Source organism: Manacus vitellinus, unplaced genomic scaffold (genome assembly GCF_001715985.3).
Source record: "Manacus vitellinus isolate BGI_N305 unplaced genomic scaffold, ASM171598v3 scaffold_29_pilon, whole genome shotgun sequence".
NCBI lineage: Eukaryota > Metazoa > Chordata > Aves > Passeriformes > Pipridae > Manacus > Manacus vitellinus.
The window spans coordinates 497,357-520,965 of NW_021940207.1; the positions used below are offsets into that span (position 1 = coordinate 497,357).

At 43.7% G+C, this 23,609-nt stretch overlaps 1 protein-coding gene across 3 annotated transcripts in view; it reads left to right on the forward strand.

The window, feature by feature from the left end:
• The window catches only part of LOC103758213 (calcium-activated potassium channel subunit beta-2), a 142,992-nt gene that overhangs the window by 56,296 nt on the left and 63,087 nt on the right, over positions 1-23,609 (forward strand). The window contains exon 2 of one of the 3 annotated variants that reach the window (XM_018075061.1): positions 14,011-14,053. The exons of the other annotated variants lie outside the window; for them this stretch is intronic. Coding sequence (XP_017930550.1) covers positions 14,040-14,053 — 14 coding nt within the window. The 5' untranslated portion in view covers positions 14,011-14,039. The remainder of the gene's footprint in view (positions 1-14,010; positions 14,054-23,609) is intronic. 3 annotated transcript variants of the gene reach the window in all.

Genomic DNA, 23,609 nt, shown 5'->3' on the forward strand with positions numbered 1-23,609 from the left:
TATGTTATATTTCTGGCTTTCCACTTGAACATGACTAGGAAACATTGCTTATCCAAACAGAGTTCCTTTTCCTCTCTAACTCATCTTTTTCATCTATAACTTATTTTATTGCCAGACATGAAAAAACAGCTAAAAATTTTATGACAGCATCTCCCCAGCTCCTGAGATTTCAGACGTGTCTTACATTGTGGTATCTCTTTCACTAAATCTCTATGAATAAGACAGAACATGTGTTGAAAAGAAGTGTTGTATCATAAATTAACCCTCATTTCTTCATGCAGATTCTAGAGATATTGTCAAATTACTTCACCTTCTGCTAACTCCTGGCTGTCTTTACTATCAATCCTCGCAACTGAAAAATCAAACTAACAGGATATTATATGTGAAAAGTTGGTTTTTAACATAAGAAAATAAAACATAAAAGTAAATGCTGAAGACAATAAACTTCAGCTACACCTGTCATCCTTATCATCAAGAATGGCAGCAGCATCACAGTTAAAAATGAAAATCCTCAAATTCAATGTTCCAGGATGCCAGGTACTGACTGTACCAGCCCATAGCAAGAACTGATCCCTACTCAGTGAAGGGTTAGTGTTTCAACTGAAAAGGTGTGAGAAAAGGAATTGTATTTCCTTATTTGAAAGCAGATGAGCAAAGGTACAGAAAAATTGCCTGTATTGTACAAAAACATATCAGAAGCCTCCAAGTTAGCAGCCAGTCTCCCAAATCCCAGCACAATGACTAAACCCCAATTAATGTTTCCTACTCCTACATTCATGGAATCATGCCCATTTTTGCTTTATTGCCCTGAGTCAGTGCACCTGGTGTGAGGGCTGCCACCCAAGTAAGACAAATGCTCTGCCTAGACACAATCCTGTCTTCAAAGCCAGCCAATAACAGCCTTCTGAGGAAGATACAAGAAATTCCTTAACTGGTAAATGCAGGATAACCTACACCAACGTTGGTCTTGTCCTGACAGAGATTAACTTTAAACCCTGAAGCATGAATTTTTATGGAGTTCCAAAATTTAATTTATTAGTGCTAAATATTATTACTCAAAGCACTCTCACTGCCCACAGACATGTCCACTCCATCTCAGGAATTGCACTCCCACGCCGAACCGTTCGCTTACCTATTTAATTAGTGCAATTATTTGTGATGGACGTTAGAGGATCATATAAAACCCAGAGGCTCATCAGTTAATGAGCACCACCAGGTTAATGAAGGAGGAGAGTGGAGAGGAGCACAGCTTATTTTTGACTAGTCCCAGAATTCACGAGTAAGATCTTAGAGGAATGTAAATAACGCTGAAATGCTGCCAGCCTCACTTCCCTGGATTTCTGAACTTCCTCCCCTTCCCTGTTGCCACGCCAAGTTCTGAATTTGTTTTGTGCCAAACTTCATACAAACAAATTTGCAGAAAATTCATTTCAAAGTCTGACTTACGCTAATACAAGCAACAACCAAACGTGAAAGGAGCGTGTCTGAGCAGTAGGGCTACGGCTGCTCTTCCTGTGATCACTTTAATGCAGAAAAGAAACAATAAAGCCAGATCTGCTTTTATCTCATCACAGCTAAGCCCTGGATTTTGCGTAAACAGATACCAAATGCACCTAAACCTCTTAATCAGCTTTTTTTTTTCTTTCCCCCAAGCACACAAAGCAAACTCTAGCTTTAGGGTAGGAAGAAAAGGAAAACTTTTTTGTGTTCTTATAGGAATACTTTTTACTCCCTTTTCAAGGCTCATTTTCCCATTACAGTTCCCAGAAACTCACATTATGCTCCAGTTGATATCAGCTGTATCAGGCAGCTAAAAGAAATTTGTCACAATAAACCTATGTGGAAAAAACATTATTTTTATATGCATGTTTCTAAAGTTATTATCAAACTAGTGGGAGCCAAAATGTTTTTCCCCGACTACCTGAAGTTACAAGGATGTCCAAAGTGATTTAGTGCTGAGCACTGGGGGAAGAGGCATGCAGGTGGTCTTTGGCCACAAGCAGCAGGAGCAGCTCCTCGTGGATCAAATCATCCCTGTTTCCACCGGAGCCATCACCTCCTGGGGAGAGGCAAGGCTGGCCAGAAAGCTGCAGGCAATTAGGGGTAATTAACAGAGCTGGAAATCCATGCCAGGCTGCTATTAGTGAGATACTCAGGGGAAGGAAGGGGGCAATGAGTCCAGTCTCTGTTTTTCGCTTTCTTGAGTGGCTTAGTCAACAGACACATGTCAGTGGGAGACTCAACTCCCCTTCTTCTCTCCTGTACTAAGGAAAAATTCCCCAGGGTGTGAGTCAACCACCCCATTTGCACTCACCCCCTCCCCGCTGCTACCACTCCCTTTCCAGGTGCCTCCAAATATCCCAGATCATCCTTTGCCCTCTCTGCTGCCTCCCATGGTTTCACTAGGAGAAGGTTTCCTCCCCTCAAGCCCAGGCTACCACAGCACTTGCCAGACAAGAAGAAGGGTATGGACAAGATCATGAATGTGCTTTCTCTTAGGTACCTCATTAGAGACATACAGATGTAAATCAAGCATAAAAACAAGGCAAGGACTGAGGCAGGACTGTGGTATTTTAGGGATAACCCATCCAAGGGAAAGAGAGCTTTGCTGCCAGCCATGTTTCACAGATCTTAGAGAATGCGGCACTTCCCAAACCTCCTTTTTTCCACTCCCCAGCATGAAACAAAGCTGTGTGTCATTTACCCCAACAGCAGCTGCAGCTCATTTGGAGACACACAGTTTTTCAGATTTGCAATTGCATTCCTGGACATTTAGTCTTTTTGTAAACAGGTAACAAGTTCAGGTCAGCTGGGGATAAGCCAGGGCAGCTTCTTTCCCTGCAATAAAACTCCCATTGCAATAAACTCATGCTTGTCCTGAAAGCAGCCTGGGCAGAGGGGCTCCAAAGACGGTAACTCACTTGTCAGTGCCTTACAAGATACACAGAACTCTCAAAAAGTTGAGTTTTTTTGTTTAAGAGAACGAAGGTGGCCCAATTCTCTTCCTCACAGGCAGTAACTTGACCTTGCTCCTTCAGCTGCTGCTATGCAGCCCTTCAGAGACAACAAACAATCCAAACAAATCCCCAGAACCACCCCAGGCAGCCTTTTCCAGCTTCTCCTGTTAGACATCTGGGCAGGATGATCTTGCTGCCAGCAACGACTGGCTCAGCTTCCCTACACCACAGAGCTGGTGCCTGCAGTGCTGGGCTGCCCACACTGCTCCCACTCTGGCTGTGATGAAGCCCAGGTGAGGAGCCATCAGGGCACGGCACTCACTGCTTCTCACTAACTAGCTCTGTGTGATTTTGCCATAGCAATTGCTCTGCAGTCCAGCAGATAACAATTTTTGGGTAGTGCAAACCATACAACTACTTCCAGGCAGTCACTGGTCATCGCTGTGACACAGCCAGCCAGGTTCTCTGCCAGCTCCTGCTTTGCCCCACTGAGCTGTAATTCACCTTGGCACACATTTCTCTTTGCCGTCCTGTCATGCAGAGGACATGGGTAAAGAGCAGATCATTTAGGTAAAATTATCCCTCTGTCCTTCCATCCCATTTTCCCTCATTACACCCTTCCCCTGACCACAGTGAGTAGCTGATCTTTAGCAGCACATGCCCTGCAAAGGCAGGCAGACATTTATAGTGCCACTCAAGATAAGTTAAGGTCTTTAATCTTTCAGAACAATTTGCCTCGCCAGCTGTTCACTATCCAAGTTTGCTCCAGATAAGACTCTCTGGTATCTAAATGTCTAAAAAACCGTGCACTTAAAACTCGTTCTTTCGTTCTCATTAATTCCAGGTAGCAGTGGAATATGCAAATATTTTCAGTTCCTCCAAAGTTGCAGAGAAGGTATAAAACCACAGAGCACAACAAGCCCAAGGGGAAACCCAAATCCCACTTTCAGGCAGTGCCATGGCAGCCCACTGGCTGCATACAGATGCACAGGATGGGTCTGGGCAATTAACTGGTTTCTCTTTTTTTGGGCATCAGCCTTTCCTGCCCAGCCAGCGCCATGAGGCTGACCAGTGAGGAGCACAAAGAGAGTCCCCTAGTACTGAAGCTGTCCACACAAGAATAATTGCAAATACAGAACACCCAGGAAATGGAGTTGACAGCATGAAAATGTCAGTTCAGAATTCAGTGGGGAAAAAAAGTGTAAATCACTCATATTTAAGGGCGTGACTGGTCTCACTAAGAAGTACATTTAAAGTAAGATTATTTGGACTAGGGCAGAGAAAGGTCAGTTAATCCTTTTACTTTGAGCATGTAGCTATTCCCTAGGATGTATTTTCTCTTGTTCCATGCAAGTCTTTGTATCATAGGGGTCCCAGTTTTCAACACAATTAAGAATTATTGAATTTTCATTTGCACTGTTGCTTTGATCTCATCTTGCTGGAGAAAATACAGTTTTTAGCTCCATTTATCCACAGCATTAATTTTTCCACTGGCTTTACGGAAGCCACCAATTTACTGACTGGCTTTTCTCATGATTTAAAACATCATCTCAGTAACATTACTATCTCCCAGCCATATTTCACAGATATTGTGAAACTGGTTTATACTGATATCTTACTTAGCATCTGGCTGACAGGACAATTGCAGGAAAATATTGCCAGAGATATAAGGCCATTTTGCAATAAATAATGAGCTTTAAAGCTTAACAGGTTGTTTTCTTTAGAAGGAATCATAGCAGAGTTTCTATGCACAAAATAGCCACTTGCCATACACAGGCTGAGGTGGAAAGTGCCCCTTAATGCACGAAATAAATCCTAGAGAGTGACCAAACAACAGCTAAATTCTGAGCTGAAGTTTTTCATGGCTCTTTGAATTATCTAATTTGACAGAAGTGAATGACTGCTTCTGGAAGTGTACTACAGCTAATAATGCATTCCAGAGTTATTAAGGTTTATCATGTAAATCTTTATTTGAGTGCTTTTAAAATGCATATTACTTTCTTGATAAACTATGATGGCTCCTTAGGAGCCGTTAATACAAATTAGGGTGCATACCACATGTAGTAGAAAGCCTTATGGAAAGTACTTACTCCACATGGAGAGTAATCAGCTTTTAAATTATATAAAATACTGCAGCTGCAATGTTTTCCCCCCAGTTTCAGGGATCAGATCACTTTTGTAAAAATATTTTTTACTAAATTTCACTTCCTTATGTAAAAGCCCAGTTTTCAGTTGTGCAAGCAGGAGGTGAGAAGCTGGAGACTGACAAATTGCAGGGAGGGGAGGACAAGCTCCTTTCATTTGTACCAGTTAGAATTCCCCAGATACTTTTCATAAATAATTTCTGTAGTCTAAAAAACCTGTTGCTTTTGATCAGAAACCTCCCGTGTACATGCAGAGCAGATTTTCTTGCTTATTATTTCTACCTCCAGGTCTTTATATTTGGTGCCTTTTTACAACATACAACAGCTACCTCTGCCCTGTGCAGCAACCTCACTGGGCAAATTTACTCCCCACAGGCACAGCAGGCTGGGGTGTTTATTTACCACACCATAGCAATACTGCAAACACCATGCCCATCTGGAAAACCCTACCCTGATGCATGTTAAATGAATAGGATGAGAGAAAGAAAGGTTGCATTGACTTCATCTGGAGTCAGGTCAAATCACAGCACCTCACCTTGGCCTCCTTTGAGCTCCTTCAAGGCAAAATGAGGTCTCGAGCCAGGCACGCTCTGCAAGGCAAAAGCAGGGGACCTGGAAACAAGAGGGTTTCTGGGGGAATGTTGTAAACATTTAGCTCAGCTATAATTACAGATGGTTTGTCTAAAGGAGATCTTTGGCTTGAAGTAATGGCTGAGAAAAATCTGAGTAAAAGCCCCAGGATCTGCCCCATGCTGGATAAAATGGCCTTGTAATCACTGTGAGTGGCACGTGATCTTCACAGACCAGTTGTCACAGGTCAAGGGGGAGATGTCTTCATATGTATATTATGACAAACAGAAAAAATGGATAAAAACTGTCTTCATACAGGGAAAAGACCTGAGGATGGGTTCTGTTTTGCTTTCATAATGGAAAGATCCCCAAACCTCTCCATGAAGTGTCCTTGCAGCTCCATTCCTGCACCCCAGCACTCCCACACTGAGTGCAGGAGGCAAGCAGCCCTCCTGGCTGGGTATAGGATAATGTCACTTTGCAAACCTCCTTAGGTGCTTGCAAACTGTTCCTGGGATCAAAATAGCCATGAAAAGTGGACAAGAGGGGAACATGGACAGCAGCTGTAAGCGCTTGGGGAGCAGGAAAGCTGTAAACTGATGCAGCATTCATCCACCCTACACGATCAGCTAAATTAACTCAACAGGATCTGCAAAATCAGGGAGAAAACTCTTCCTCTGGCAAATGCTGCCTTCTCATCATCAGTTAAAATTTTTGCAAGCTTCTGTATTGTCACCACTTGGTACCAATTACACATTTGAAGACAACATGCTGGCAAAAAGCTGTTAGCATTCCCTGCCATATTTCTTCTCATTAGATTGCAACAGGTAGCAAGAGACTACGGAAAGAGGGTTTATTTATGTCTTAAACCTGCAGGTATTCATCTACAAAGTTCTTTATTCATCAGTGATATATCATGCAGGTCTTGAGCACATCCTGTACACACATATATATCTTCTTGACAGACTAAGACAGGAAGGATTTGGAGAGAAATTCTGTTGTTTAAAAACAACCTCAAGCAAACTGCCCACATCAGATTCAGTTTCCACTGTTTGCATTTTTTGAGTCCCATCTCCATCATTATCACATTCAGACTGAAACCTTGTGGTTTTAGACTTTGGCAAGTTCTGTTGAAAGCAAGATAATTGCAATGTGTTAAAACCTTTTTCAATGGCTCCTTATTCTCACATGATCCATGAAGAAATATCTGAAGGAGTGTTTTCCTTCCCTGAGGCTCTCACCTCTATTATTTTCTTTCCCGTAATGAACCCACTTGCTCTAAGTACAAACTTTTGCCTTTCCACAACCTTTGCATGAAAGAAGTTTGGCTTTACTATGGCAACCATGCGTCAAAGGTAGGATCCTTTCAGACTTATATTTCAATCTTTGCTAAAGGAGAGAGAAACAGATGCGGCAGCAAGATCCAGTTTCTACAGATGTTGGTCTGAACTGTTTCTATATTTGTGAGGAGCACTGGGCAGAGTGGGCAGATGCAGTGTCAGATTAGCTCTGTTTGTCTCGCAGGTGTGGGGCAGACAGCTCTGGATGTGCTCCAGGCACGTGGGCACCAAACAGAACGGCTGTCAGAGCAGTGTTGCACTTTCATTGTATGGAAAGCAGTGTGAAGCACCAGCTCCCTTATTGCTTCTTGCACAGTGAGGAGCAGCACTTGAAGAGATTATAGTACAACTGGGAAGTATAGAGGAGGTGATAATTTATATGGTAATGCCCAATAATAACGTATGTGCCCTCATTCTCATAAATGCTGAGACACTCTCAGAGTTTATCACTTCCTGCACTGTTGTAGTCGCTACACAGTCACACACTAAGGCCTTCAGTTGCCAGGACATATTGACTTTTTTTTTTTCCTGTTAGACTGAGCAAGCATTTGAGCAGTGTTCCATTAACCCAGGCCTGGGAGGTGGATTTGGCATAGGATGCTCCTGTTGCTGCCGTATCCAATGCCTCAAGTCACTGGCACTGTGCCTGGGTTCGAGGTGGAGCAGACAGCAGGGCTGTGTAAGACAGGGCTGTGTAGGCAAACAGACCAGAGGGGTATAAAATGAACACCTAAGTGGTGAGGAGAGCGTGAAAGCTAAAAATACCCACTCTATGCCCTCAGCCAGATTTGGAGCTTGCATCAGGCAGACTTTTCTGTTGTTCCTTACTCCAGCTCCAAGCCATCTCTTCCCAGCAGCTTAGCCAGCCACACTCAGCCACTGCCCCAATAGTTTGGGATGGTCACTGATGCTCCTTTTTATGGTCCTCTCAAATGGAGGTGGCAGACAAGCGGTACAGCTCCAAAGCTGTTGGCAAGTGCAAGCAAGAGTGCTTACAGGCACTTTTCCAGCACTTTCCCACCTTGCTTTCTAGACCTCTACAGGTAGATCAGCAACAGACTGAAAACACTTGAGTCCTGCTTCCACACAATTCTGAGAGGACAGGGGCACTGGAGAGAGCAGCAGAGGAGAATTACCCTGCAAAATATCTAAAATGATTACCATTTAATATATGCTATTCCACTAGAAGGACTCACCACTGTGCAATGGGCTGTGCTCTCTCAAGAACATTTTCTTTGAAGTGGATTCTGTAACTATGGAAGGGCAGAGATAGGTACCCTCCCAACTGTATCACACTGTGACTCCACTCAACCACAGTAGACAGGGAAGAGAGGGACAAATTCAAGCACAGGCTGAAGCTAAGTTTCATACAGAGGAGAGGTGTCCTCAAAGAGCAACGTGTTGGGGAATCATTTTGTTTCCTTTCTCTGCAGTGCTGCTGTGCCTTTCATTTAACATTATTGAGAGGTGGAGTTAAATTTACAAGCGGCAAGGACATAAGAAAAGTTGATAATAGCCATGGGCTCAATCTATAGGGATTGATCCTGCCAGTGATTGAGCTGCCTTCCGTTAAACAGCTGAGAGCAATGCTGGGTGTTCAATTCACCCTTCCAGTGTCAGGATTTTTTTACACAAACTTCCTCTCTGCCCTCTCCATGACTGTCAAAATATCCATCCATATCACTAAAGACTTAATTTCCTTGTTTACTGTAGCAATCCGACACACTAATCAAGCAGATGCAAACATTTCTTGAGCAGACAGTCATGGTGACCACAATGTCCTGGGGGAATTTCTGACGAGACTGTGAAACCAAAGAGGTTTTCCACTCAGTTTTAGAGCTCCCAGAAATTATCTCAAAATGTTAAAAAATTCTCCAGACCTGCTAGTCACAGCAGTGCCCGGCAGCCTGCTTTAATTTTCCTGAGTGGGTGAGCTCCATTTCCAGAAGTGCTCACACAAATTCAGGTTGCTACAATAGTCCCTGAAGAGATGAGATGGTCTTTCAGGAGGACAAAACACTATCGCTAGGTATTACACATGATTTTTCCTCCACCTCAGACCTCTCCAGTCAACATTGCTATCCCCATAAAGTCTGGTCTCGTCAATCCACTTGAGCTGTTTCAACTTCTCTGACCTGTTACCAACCAATTAAATAATTAAGAGATTTCCTCTCCAGCTAAAAACCAAAAGTTCAGCAATTATTAGTTATTTTAAACAAAACAGCAAAACAGATCTCCTGTAGCCTGTTAAAACTTCCTTGAGGTTTCAAAGCTGTCACTCAGCAGAGACTGTATTTAATCTTCTCCAAAGCTGTGTGTCCTCCAGCAGCAGCTCACCAGGTGTCATCCCAGTTCACCCACAGCCACATGCACAGTGCTCAGGCTGGAGGAGGATCACAGTCCCCACCAGGACTGGATCTCACACTTTGATCCCAGTTTTAAACCACACATTTACTCCCTGGTACTAAGGAGTGCAATGAACTGCAGCACTGAGGGGGGAAGGCAGGCTGAAGTCACTGCCTTTTGGCCAAGAAGATGGGTCTGCTGCATCTGGGTGTTTGCTTCAGGCCCTTCTTTTGTAGCAATCAGTGCAGGGAAATCATGGAGATCAGATAAATCCCATGAACAATTGGGACCAGGTATATCTCTGAAAAACACCTCTCTGAGATGAGCACTGGGGAGCTCCAGCCTCAGCAATCTGAGATGATATATGACTGAAGTCTGGTGTGCAAGGTAGCCAGCTAGGAAGGGGAAATCATTTCAGCTCAGGGTTATTTCTATTTTTAACATTTCTGTGTTTATTTCTGCATTGCAAACAAAAATGCAGTGCAGACAACAGAACTGCAGGGATAACTCAGATGCAGGTGAAGCTGCAGAAGGAGACATTTCTCAAGTGGAAAAAGTCAGTCAAGAGCAGTGAAATTAAAGCCCTTTTACCCATCTGCTAAATCCCTTTCCAGGCAGTTCTGGGACAATTTAGTAATAGTTATGAACTGCAGACGTGCATTAGGGAACCTGTGTTCCCTCTGATACTTTTTAGGTCAACTCTTGGAGATACACATCAGAAAAAGAGTTATTGGCCGAATGTAGCTATTTCCTCCTCCACTTTTGTAGCAATCTTCCTCCTGTCCGAGGAATAGTTGGCAAATAAAGCAGGTACCCTCTTATCCATGGGAGAGGGTTCACCCAGGCAGTTACTGCAGACAACTACATTGTAGCAAGTAGTTAGCAATAATGAATAATTAATGAATAAATAATGTATTTGTGTCTCAGTACCCCAAGGTCTTTGGGCACCTTCACAGAAAATAATTAAAACAATAGATTACAAATAAGATGACAAGTCCCCAGGCAAGTGAATGTACATAAACCCACAGTAAAAACAGAGAGGACGCAAAAGAGATGCAGGAGCCAAAAAGTTCTTGTGCTTTGTTCTGCAGACTGCACAGTTTCTGATGGTTCACCGTGCCCTGCACTGGGATGGGAAGAAGCCAAATCCAAAGGCAAATACCAGCCCTAGCAAGCAGTATTCATAAGCCTTACTGTCACAAAACCACCTAAACACTAAAGAATGATAGCTAGGCAGGGAAAACACAGGTTTGCAGGCTACAGGGATGCCTGAGTCCATGAGTGCAAACAGCGTTAGATAAAGGTAGTTCCTGGCTGTGTCTTCTGTAAGGGTGTTTTTCAGTCAATCCTCCAGCAATTCAAACGGTTTAAGGGGCAAAGAGCAATTCCTGAGTATTGCCAGATTTGTATCTCTTACTTAGACCTGTCCATGTATTACAACTACTAATAGTTGGGCCAGACACCATCATTAGTGGAGAGCAGCCCAGAAGCAGATTATATATACAGACACCTTTGATCTTTGGGGTAGTCAGAGCCATTCACAAGCACAGCCTGAATTGGGAATTAATGTGAGCAGCCACTTCTCCCTGCTGTATACAAACACACAAACTGTTTTCGAAACCCTTTCACACCTACTTGAATAGCAGGATCTCATTAGCAAAACACAACAGGCTAAAAGCACGTTTTTCCAAGCAACCCGGTGGAGTTGCAAGGAAAGGTTTCCAGCTACCGTTTAAGAAGCCACAGGCATCACATTTGAATAAAAGAATTCACTGATCTGAATGGTTATGAGCAAGCAAAATCACTCTGGGGTTGTTAAGTCTCGGGGAGCAGAAGGGGAAGGTGGTTGTTTGCAATCTGGAACACCTCTGTCCTTCCTGTGCAGATGCTCAGATACCTCTTCCTAGATTTTAATTTCTCTCTTGATGGTGCAGTATAAAGGTCCCTGGAGGTTAAAACCTAATATTAAATACTTTCAGCTACTTATGAGCACTGCAAAGCCTATATTTCCCTGCTGGAGAGAAAGAGTGTATTTGTCATATATGCCCCTATATCCAACCTACAGCATTATCAATTACCATGTAACACTTTTAATTACACAGCAGTTTGGCAGTGCTGCCACTTTACTTCGTCTTAAGCATAAGAAATCTCCTACTGACTTAAGCTCGGTGATCCACCTGAAAACTAACCCCACAGCTCTAAAGGCAACTCATCTTGCCACTCATTTAATGGTATTGGGTGAAGTGGCAAAGCTTGCAGATCAAGGGGAGGAGGATGGAACAGTTTCCTTCAGCAGCATCCACAGTTAGTTCAGCTTCAGTCAGTCGGGAAATTTCACCTTGGTTTTCATTGCTTACCTCATTCCATTCCCTATTACATTTGTAATTCTCTCAGAGAAGCTCATCATTAGGTTTCTCCATCATTTCTGAACTGGTCCCCAGGGCTCAATGCAGCGATGGGGAAAGCATGAACAACCTCATGCATTAAGGTAACACTTGTCAACATCAATGCTTCCCCACCTCCTGAGGCAATGGCACTTTTGTAGAGGGGAGAGAGCTGTAAGCCTTAAAGCCTTTGCAGAAAAATCAGGACCCAGTTTCATGTGATCCCACAAAATTAGGAAAGTCCATTTAGAGACACTATAGCGTTGGTGGGAATTGTATGTCACTGCCTCCCATCAGCCTCTTCCTGGATTTAGGGTTAGACCTCCCCTGTCCCTCAGCTGAGGAAACCTCAGGGTGTGTGTCCTTCCCCTCGGTGACACTAAGCATAAGTAGCAGGGCAGGTTACAGAGCAGCCCTTTAGCAAAGAACACTCAATTTTGGAGATCAAACTGCCTCCCTTCTTCCAGTGAAGCTCAGAGTTATGGGAGCAGTTAAGTTTCTGGGCACTGTTGATTCCCAAAATGATTTTATAAGACACTAAACATTTAGAGATGACCTATGAAACCAACCCCAGCAGCAGTAAACATCATGGTATGGTGGGTAACCGGCTCCCATGCTTTTATTCCCACCTTCCAACTGTTCTGAACACTTATGAGCACCCCAGTTACCTGGGACCTCACCTAAAACACATAGAAGTAATTAGAAGTGCTCCCCCTTAAGTGAAGGCAAACATTCAGTTTCTAGGCTATTATTACCACCGCTCCTTAGCTTTTTGTACTCCAAAATGTCCCATTTTACTGTTTTGGGGAGTTTCTTTCCTAGTTCAGCTCTTGCTGAGGGTCTGAGGCCTCCAGACCATCTTTGCTTTCCTTTGTCTGACACCTGCAGTGGCAGCAGGCACAGCAGCAATGCACGGTGTGGGGCACTCTAGAGACTCACCCGACCTAATGGCTTTGAACCACACCATCCTGTGAGAGGTGATGCAACAACAGCTGGGGCAAGGCTGCCCCTTTTCTGTGCTTTGAGCTGCTGAAGTCACTTTGGTGGCAGGTCGGCGTCAGCCAAGGCTGACCTCCAGGTACTGGTGCTGGTGGAATCATTGGCAGAAGGCAAGGCTCAGCAGGGGAACAGGGACATCCCTCACCTCTGAGGCCACTGGAGGTCTCCTGGCCAACCACATCAATCACCACCCAATAATTCTTTGTCATCAAGTGAAGTTTGTGGCCAGTCTCAGCTCACCAGCCTGGTTGCAGGATGCTGAACCTTGTCCACAGCTCACTACCAGCAAGGTGAGGATTTAGGTACAAAAGCACAGTCCCAGGAAGGCTGCCATGTCCTTATACTTGCCAAAATGTAAGCTTGAGGTGCAATAAAGCACATGCTGTTGAGTTTAGAGGTTCTCCTTCGTACTTGAATGTTATAATTATTTTTAAATCGTTATTTTATGTCCATTGCCTGAAGAATTGGGATCAGTATGTGCTATAGCTCTGAAAGGCATAAATAATTACTGCTTCAGAGTTGCTCAATCAGGCTGCCTCCAATCAGATTTTTGGTGAGCTTCTTGTTGTTTTAGTGTTGTTGTGCTGTGCTTTGGTTGGTTTTTTTAACAGTAGATTAAAGGGTTATTTCTGTTGGAAACAGATATCTCGGTAATACTGAAAATGAAATGTCCTAAATCAGAGCCTAGGAATGCATTATTTCACGCACTAGCTGCTGAATGATGAATTAATAACAGTATCTCAAATACATCTTCCATCAATATGCTTATTCAGATTCCATCAGCATTTAATTAACATAAATTATATGACATGAGGGGGATTCAGGCAGTCATCAAAAAGAACACTTCTCTTGTAAGCTACTGCAATTCTTGTGATTTCTGCAAGGCAGCAATTTTTATTTTCCTCTAGAAATTCATCACAAATCAAATGTTTTCACAGCAAATTTAGAGCCGACTTTTTTCTGATTCTCTGAGGATAGGATATTATATCTTTGGCTTTGTTTCAGGTCTTCTTCTAAGTTTTATGCCAAGGAATAGCAGTTACACAAAGGAAGTAATGGCAGTTTCTAACTGCAGAGGGAGGTTCAGCAGTCCTTATAACCCCACCGTGAGGTGGAGCATCAATAAACTACACAAGCCATTTTACATTTAAGCATCTAAAGTCAAGAGAAAATAGTTATGAGTGTCCTAAAAAGACTGGGTCTGTTTTGTTTTGTTGTTTGGTTTTTTTTAATCTCATAACAATACAAAAGGTCTTACTGTTCTGCCTAGGTGCAAGGAAAAGCACGCAGAATCCAGGAATGGGAAAGTTCAGGTACGTGGTAGAAATGTCAGCCAGGTGACCAGAACGATGAGGAGGGAAAGAACAGCTGTAATCCCCCATCGGGCTGAATGGCATCCAAATGCTCATTTGCAAAAAGAAAGGAACTAAGCACAAAAGGCAAGAAAGAAATACAAGGACATACAGTCTCCTGATGTCAGAAATGGGGGTATCAATTTTTCTGTGTGCCTTTCTAGGGCTAAGAGAGGGAATTGCCTGCTTTAACCTCCCACAAAGAACTAAGAGATGAGTTAAACCAATGAAAAGTTGTTTGTATTAAGTATCACTTGAAAAGTGTATTCTGCTGTTGTTTTTGTGGCTCATGCTTTTATTTAAATGTATTCTCTTTTGTCCTTAAGTTTTCTTCAGTGAAAAAGTTTATTCCAAAAAGGTGTGACAAACCAAAATATTTTATCCTGACAGACGTGGTTATTCTTTAAACTAGGACAAAGGACTGCCAATAAGTGTCCAGCTCCCCAGCCTGTTACTCCAGGAAGGGCAAAGGCACCACCACAGATGCTGCTGTGCAAGCCAGGATGGCAGAGATGCATATGTGCATCTGGTAGCAGCTTTTCCAGAGACTAGAAACAACTGCAGAAGTTTTCTTGTGTGTATTAAAGAGCAGATCCTAGCCCCAAAAATCTTTGGGGAGTTTGTAGTGGGAGGCTGAGTCTCCTTTGCATCCCACGAAGGAGAAAGAGTGGCAGTATAAATAAATGGAGTTAATGTATACTGCAAGTGGTGAGGAGAAGATGAACCTGCATTCCATTACACTGTTCTAGTCCATATAATCCACTCCAAATTACTTAATAAAAAGCTCACTATCCAATAACCCTCCATGCTATTGTTATGAGTTGCCATAGAGTAACAGCACTAAGCACCCAGCAATCCTGCAGCAAGCAGCTGCTCCTTCTCCAGAGAGTTCACAAGGGACCACATAAGCAAAGGAAAAATAATAACAGCACAAAGTGTCGAAGATTAGGCAGCGAGTCAGTGGCTAAGGCAGGAATAGAACCCACGTCCTTCCTGCCCTTGCTGCATGGAGTGGGCTCCACATCACTTAGCTCTGCTTGATGTAAGATGCTGTGCTAAGACTCCAGCATTAATAACCATAGTTTCTTTAGGCATCATAAAGGTCCATACAGGCTGACAAATAAACCAGCAGGCATGGAATAGTACCTTGAACAAGGCACTTTTCCCTAGGCTGGCAGATGACGTGCGTCACCATAAAAAGATCAAAGATACACCCACGTAAAAGCCCTGTTGTGAAAACCTGTTTTTAAAGTGTGCCTCATTCATCAATCATGACTAGGCTTTGTGAACAAAGATTTGGGGGGCCTCATTCATACTCATAGTTAAAGTGTCTGTGAACGTTTGTGAAGCCTGTCTCAAACTCTGGTCAGAGAACAAGTCTCATGTGGGTTTTCCCCATTAAAGCAAATCACTTGCCAACATGTTTAGCCTCAGAACTTGGAAAGGGGAACTGGAGGACCATCATTTTTATATCACCATTCACTTCCATCCCATCCTTTTTCATACCCAGAATTGAAGGGCTCAAGAACAGTTCTTCAAAAACAGTAGCGGTGGCCCTTAATCATCCTCCCACCTAAAGATACTATTAAAAATGGGAAGATGAAATTATCAACCTTCTGTCATCCACACTGCAGCACATCCCAACTCTATGTTTGCATGACCTACACATCTTTGGGTACACCTTCACACCGCAAAATACTCCCAGGAGCAGCTCCCAGGAGCAGCAGGAACAGCACAGACAGGAGATTTGGTACCGCCGAGGCTCTGGCATTTTTACAATAGTGACTGAGATTTTTCAGAGGGGAAACGAACTGTTCAAATCTGATTTTAGCTCAGTGTGAATTGGACTCCCAACCTCTTGAGTCATTTTTTTTTAGAACATCCAGACCAGAATTAGTAACAAAAGCATTTGCCTTTTTTTATTCTCTCTTTAGTTTTGCATTTTTCATTACATGAGTGTGAAGCAATACTGTACTATGAGAAGCAGTTAGAGCTAAGCTGAAACACCACTTCTGCTATAATCCCTCTCTTTCAGTTGCTCATTTCCCTTTCTTTTGACATTCTCAAAAGGATTATTAATAACAACTGGGGAGAGATATCTTTTCTGTCTCTTAACTTTGTAACGGGTAAGTTTTCCCTGGAACATATTACTGAGGTTTCTTCTGCAGACACCTCCTGTGCCATGCCCCACTCCTCAGGAGCAATGGTATTTCCAGAAATTAAGTTAGCTCCACTAACTGTGTTATATCCTCCATTCTTGATAAACCACCCTTCATTGCCTTAATGTTCCCATTATGTTTGATGCATTGCATCACTGTTCATTTATTATAGCATTTTAGCTTAGGTTCACATTATATATCACTGGTGGAGCTCTCTGGGATAAAGGGCAATGAATGTTTTAATTGCCTGATAAATTATTAAGGACAGTCCTTTAATTGGGTAATGTGGTGTTTACATCTTTGAAGCAAACACTTATGGAAACTGTATGGGTGCAGATTTTTGCTAAACACACAGCTACCAGCCACTATCTCCCTTCGAGAATAATAGTTTTATCAGGCTATTAAAACAAACACCACACAGGATAGAGTGTACCAGATGCCAGGCAAGATCAGCAGCTGGAACAAAGAGATGAGCCTCCATCAAAGTCAAAGGAGGTACAATGATTTACATCAGCCAAGGGATTGGTCTTCTGTAACCAATGGATTTCACTCTAAGTGAGGCAAAGTAGCAAAAAACCTACATTTTCCACTGCTTTAGCTAACCTAGTTCATTTGAACTGAAATGGGTCACAGTGTACCCACACAAGGAGTTCAGGACCAAACCTGAGTTCAGAGGGAGCACAGGGAAAATGCAGCTGGGGACAGCAAGTGCATGATGCACTAAACAGAACCTGGTGTGGCAAAAACCTGGTGTTCTGGCTCCTCTTGCAATGCAGGTCAAAAATAAAACATCCCCTGGAAGGATGCAGCCTAAGCACCCCCTTACAGCCCGTAGGGAAAAGATGGGGCAGTACAGCTGGGAGGAAGCACAGTCCTGCCTGGAACCTCACTGCTCCCAGCTTTCTCCTCTGTTCATCTTGGTACTTTGAAACTGGGATTTCTTGAAATTTTGCAGCATCACTTCTTTCCTGAGCTGTGTGAATGCAAAAATATTTGTTGCATTCTTTCCAGCCAGATACTATGCTTCTTGCTTATTAAAACAGAGAGGAGGGAGCAGATTGTCTAGGACGAAGCTTTGTGTTGCTTAGAAGTATTGAAGAAATGGTTTTTTTAGGATAAGTTAGCATTTCAAAGGTGTTTCATATCTATTTGTTATCAGCTTTTGGTAACGCAGTGAGACTGAGCTCAGCCCCTGCATACAAAATACCACTGGAATGAATTGTACCTTATCTCACTCTGACTTGACCCCTGCATGCCAAGCTATACACAGGTGAAAGGTAAAGAGGTTCAAAGCCTACAGAGGACAAAGCCACTCATTTCTGTAACTTTACAGTGGCTCCATTTATGGCTGATTTTGGAGCAGACTCCCTGGGATTTAGGGCAGTCCATCCTGAGACTGCTGGGGCTAAGTGGCAAGCAGTGGGCAGGAGCATGGGGAAGGTGAAAACACGGGAACCAAAACCATATTATTGCCTGTTTTAGCAATTTGGGCACAGATATCCACTGTTTTCATTAGAGGGGTTTGGCACTGGCAGACAACCACAGCAAAGGGCAGATGTGGTTGCACCTGAATTAGGTTAGCTGGAACATGGGCAGCAATATCACTGAGCAGATGCAATGGGGATCCTCTTCTGTATACCTCTGGTGCACTTTATGACCTCTTTCTCCCCCCTCCAATTTTTTTTTTTTTCACCAGAATTGCAGAACTTAGGGCCAGCTGACTTTCACTTTATTTAAGGGTCTACTCTCATTCCTCTACAGCCACAGAGGACAACAAAGCAACTTGGTAAGAAAATATATACACACACATATACATTTATATGCACATCTTATGTATCTAGACACATTATTTTCCTAAGAAAAGATGAGACTTTAGTGTCTTTACCTGTCAAGAGGCCACCATGTTTTGTTGGGGTAGGAATCCAGCCCTCATTGGGTGTCATGCCACACGACCCTGTTGCACAGCAATAGCTGGATTTGACCCCCATTTCCTGCAGCATTTGGGTGAAAACACAGTTCAGCCTTGTGGATAAAAGAGCCTTCTACCCCTTCAAGGGCTGCTGAGGAAAATGCAGTCACAAACCTACTGCTGTCAGTGAATCTCAATAACAAAGTCGAATTAGGTGAAATCCCAGTTGATACCTCCTTACAAAAGCTGAGGCTGAACCAGTGCATCCAGAAAAACATCTAATTCAATGCTCAGATCTTAAGAAAATCAATCCCTGTGAACATGCACCCAAATGAAAACAAGTGTAGATGGAGAAATTCCTCAGGTTAATGTTTCCAAAAGATCAATGCACAAACTCCTGAGGATTGATTTCCTGGAGCTCCAACTCCACATTAGTTCTTCAGGACAATCCTAACCAGCCATGGATCTATGAAACCAGGGAGTGGAGCTATTACAGTTTCTTGCCCCTCCTTCTCCAGTTCTTCTTTCTACTCCCCCCAGACTCTAGCTGCTTGGGCACCTGCTCCAGGAAAGCCCAGGACAGCCTTCCCTGTTCCCTCTTCATCTCATCCTCCACCACAGAGCAGTTCTCCCAGTCATTCCAGAGGTTTCTACCCCAGCTAACTGCTTTTCTGCTGGAACTTGCAGGGCAGGGCTTGCAGCAGAGAAAAAGGTCAGTATAATCAAGAGGCTGGGCAGGAGCAAGAGCCAAAAAAGCTGCCAGAGAGAGGTCAGTGAAGTCTAGATGTGTAGAAAAGAATCCCTTTCCCTACCCAGCTGTGGAGTAGGAGTTTGGCCTTTCTCCCAGCAGCTCTTTGCAAATTTAACAGGAGCCACTTCCAACTTCAGCACCAAAACCTCTGCATTTTATCCTGCTTTTGAATGACCATATGCAACTCCCAAAGCTTTTGACCTGCTTGTATTATATGCTCTGTAGGTCTACTGTTCTCATTTTCCAATTAGTTTATCACCATCCTCTCCTAGTTAGCACTTTGCCATAAAAAATATAGCAAGAGCAAAGCAACTGCCCTGTTTATCTGTGAAGAAGATCCTACACAATAAAGTGCATACAGCACTGCACCAATTCACTGGCTTTAAATCCTCAGTGCTGGGATCAAATTTAGAGGACCAGGGTCATAATGATACCAAGGTCTTGTTGGGAATATGAGGCTCCCTGGGGGATAAGGTGAAGAGGACAGTGGAGGAAAGGACTTGTCTTCCTGGAGAAACATTTGAAATGGAAATCCACCTTCAAAGGAAAGGATCCCATTGTGTTTTCCAGATCCCACCACAGGCCTTCTTAGCAGTTTCCTCTCCTGGCTGCAGCCTCCATGATGTGTCACACAGTTGTAGTGACATAAAGACAAAAAAGAGCGCACATAAAACCTGTTCTGAGTCAGAAATGCTCTTGAATGCTATAGGCTGACAATAATGCAGGCTAAAGATAATACAGAGTTTAGCTTGTAGTGCTCTACAAACTATTACAAACAGGCAGTAGGAAAGATGTTCTTAGTTTCTTCCCTCTACCTCCAGGCATTTCTTATCTGTCTTTGCTGGGGTGACCATCTATCACATCTTGTTGCAATATCCCAGAGAAAACAGGCATGTTGCATCTGATCATGCTGCTTTATCTCTACCAGTGTTTTAGAAGCCCTTCCCACTTCAGTTATGCTAATCTGAAAATTTATTTCTGAGCAAGTTGTCTCAGCAGAGGGGCTGGGTGCTGCCAGGCAGAGGCCAAGTCCAGTGTAATCAAACATGCTGCTTTGGTATTTCAGGCAATGATTCCAAAGAGTGCAGAGGCAAAGCAAAATTCAAGCTTTCAGGAAAGTTTTTAAAGGAGACAATACATTTACAGCAGGGGAGGTGGGAAGTGTCCCATGTTGTGCAGAGGGGAAAGCATACCAAAACTTCTCCTAGCAGGACCAAAGCTGCCTACAAGTCTGCCCCCCTCTCCTTGAAGGCCAGAGGAGCTTAAATGGCTTTTGGTCGTATCTGACCTTCACAGCCCCATAGCTATGGGTGGCAACACCCTGCTTCCTCCTGAGTTCAGCAACTCTGGTGTGGGGGTTGTGTATCTGAGCTCTTGCTCTCTGCCTGCTCCTGCACTGGCAGCTCCAGCTACAACAGGAACTCAGGGACCAAGAAAATGACTTATTTCCACAACTACATCACTTTTAATGTAGCATTAAGGTTCCCCTCAACAGAGGCTCAGAGAGAGTGGATGGACACTTGCACCAAGGGACCAGGGCAGTGTCAGTGGGCACAGGTTGCAGAGCAGGGCAGGATGGAGCCCTGCAACGTGCACCCAGAAACACACTCTCACAACAAGGCTAAATGACTCCACTTGCTGCAGTTGAGAAATTTGGTGCATCATGTTTCAGCAATAAAAGTAAGAACATTGTAGGAAACAACCTTAGCTACCCATATTGAAACTGCAAGCATTGGAGCACTCGGGCTCTACTTCCTTGGCATCAAAGCTGCTCTGTCAGGAAGAGCAATGCAGTTGTGTGCCGAAACATCACACCTCTGCTGCAAAACCCAGCAGGGATTCCCTGGTGCAATCTCTTCCTACGGCCAACCCAGCTGTGTGCTCTCCCATCTCAGGGTCCAGGTTGGGCACTGGCAGAAGCAGCACCCAATTTCAGAGATCAGCATTTCCATCTGCTGAGAATCTAATCTCTCTTGTAGGAATGGAGAGATAATGGGGTTTCCAGTCTGATGGACAAAGCAGGTCAGAGAGGAAAAATGTAGTTGCAGTTGATCCGAAAAGGACAATTTCTATTTAAATAATAAAATCCACATTTCATTTCAAGTCTACTTTAAATATTTTAAAATATAGCTATTTTTTAAATTAAGGGACATTTTAAAACTAGAAAATTATTTTGAAACAGAGTCCAAGAGTTTAACTTTGAAAGTATTGAAACAGTATTTTGTGAGTTTTAAAACAGTGAGTGTGACAGTTTCAGAAGCTCTCCTCCTATCTGCAATCATAACCATCACTCTGACTTAGGACATTATTGTAAAAAGTTTGAGCACTTTGAAGCAAAAAAATTCCACTGAGGTCATTCAGCCCTACTGCTGGAGATGTCAAATGGAATTGTACTTTGCCTAGACCTGCACATCCACACAAGGTGAGGGAGCTCTCACAAGGTAGCAAACCACTTTGTTGTGGACCAAGAGGATAATTTTGCTTTAAACAATCCTTGGCTGGTCAGCTTACCTTTGACTGCAACTATTTTTTTTTTGTCATTTGGATGTACATCCTAAGAGAAAGACACCTCCCACCATGCTCCTAGTAAGAACCAACAAGGAAAACCAGGAAGGGGGATATCAGCTTGTTCAGAATCCAGCCCTTTGTGCAGAGCTGCGGGACCTGCCAGTCTGCAGCTCCAGCCCCTTCGCACACCAGCTCCCATGCAAATAATTTGACTGTGTGAGCCATGGAGACAATTAGGCTAAATCACGTGAAGACCAGAGTTTGGGCATCCCCCAGGATGCTGCTTTTTGTGCTACATTCAAATTATCTAACTGCAGCAATGGAGGTTTTTAACAGTCTTGATGATGTCTCCAGGAATAATTTCAGCAATAAGTTGACTCAGCACCACCATCCTCCCTGTGACAGTGGTGGGGCTGGAGCAGGCACAGGTTGCATTGCTCCATGCTTTAGGGGACTCAGAGGGAGCTGGCATACCCTAACAGTGAGGCTGCCAGAGCAGGCATTGATTTGGACATACCAAATATCTGCAAGGAAGAAGCGCTGCTGGACCAGCAGAGAAGAGCACTCAGGAAGTATTAGTGACAACCTCTGGAGCCTGTTGCCCACCCTTCCCTTCTCTGCACTTCTTCACAGGAAAACATATATAGAAGAGTTGACAGCAGAAGTGTGTCATCCACACTGTCTGTAGGGATTAGAAAACTGGTATGAATTATCTTTTTCATTAATTACTTGATCCTACCTAATCCCCAGTAGATGATGTTGACCTCGATAGACCAAATCTAGGTTTCTTAGCCAACAGAAGCCCTTTACACTGTTTTCTAGCTCCCACTGCAGAGCTACTTTCCAGCTGTTACATCCTGGATTGCTTTCACTATGGCTCAGCAGATATATGGCATATCCACTGCAAGCCTTGCCAGCTGCTCTGGGCAAACCCAAAGCCCTTCTGCACCACACGGTGAACCAAGCGTGTCTGTTGTACTGCCCAAAAGTATTGTAAATGCTCCAGAAGGGACAAAGAAATGTTTGAGAGGTCTGCCACCCTGGAAATTCAAGGAGATTTACATCCTCCTGCATGTAAAATTTCAGAGAACCCAGGGCTGTTGGATGTCCCAGGCCAACCTAATACTAAAAGAAGAGCATGAAACTGCAGTGTAAAGTAGGCAGCGCTGTGGATGATGCCAGGCTGGTTCCAAGGGATATCAGTACTATGGCATATACAAATTGATTTTTCAGACTGAGCTTAGCGGCTACTTATCTCGAATAGCAAAATTACATTCAATTAGATTTGCTAAATAATTCATGGCAGTATATTTGATGTGGTAGGAAGTTCCAGCAGTCAGTGTTTCACATTATTGCCATGACAGTAGCTTGGATTATTTCTTACACGAAGACATCTCTCATTGTTTACACCGTCCACACCCAGATTCTTCAGAGGCTTGAAGCCTCATTTTCTCCTCTTACCTAAGGCTGCACTTCAAGGGAGAAAAATTATCTGCAGCCCTAAGGAGAAAGACTTGGGGGTGTTGATTGTCAAGAAGATGCACATGATCTGGCATCATGCAGGATTCTTCCCCTCTAGTCTGCTCTTTTGAGACCTCACCTGGAGCACTGCATTGAGCTCTGGGGTCCCCAAAATAAAGGACCTGCTGGACTGAGTCAAGAGGAGGCCACAAAGATGCTCCAAGGGCTGGAACACCTCTGCAGTGGAGACAAGCTGAGAGAGCTGGGGTTGTTCAGCCTGGAGAAGGGAAGGCTCTGGGGAGACCTTAGAACCCCTTCCAGTAGCTAAAGGGGGCTACAAGGAAGCCAGAGAGGTACTTTTGACAGGTGCACGGAGAGATGGGACAAGAGGGAATGGCTTTTAAATGAAAGAGGATAGGTTTAGGTTGGATATTAGGAAGAAATACTTCACTGTGAGGGTGGTGAGGCCCTGGCACAGGTTGCCCAGAGAAGCTGTGCCTGTCCCATCCCTGGAAATATTCAAGGCCAGGTTGGATGGGGCTTAGAGCAACCTGGTCTAGTGGAAAGTGTCCTTGCCCATGGCAGGGGGGTTGGAAGTAGGTGATCTTTAAGGTCCCTTCCAACCCAAACTATTCTGTGATTCTATGAGAAAGAATTGTTGCCATTGGGGTTTTTAGTTTAAAGCAATTTAATCCATGGAAGCTGGATTTACTGCTGGATTTTTCTCCA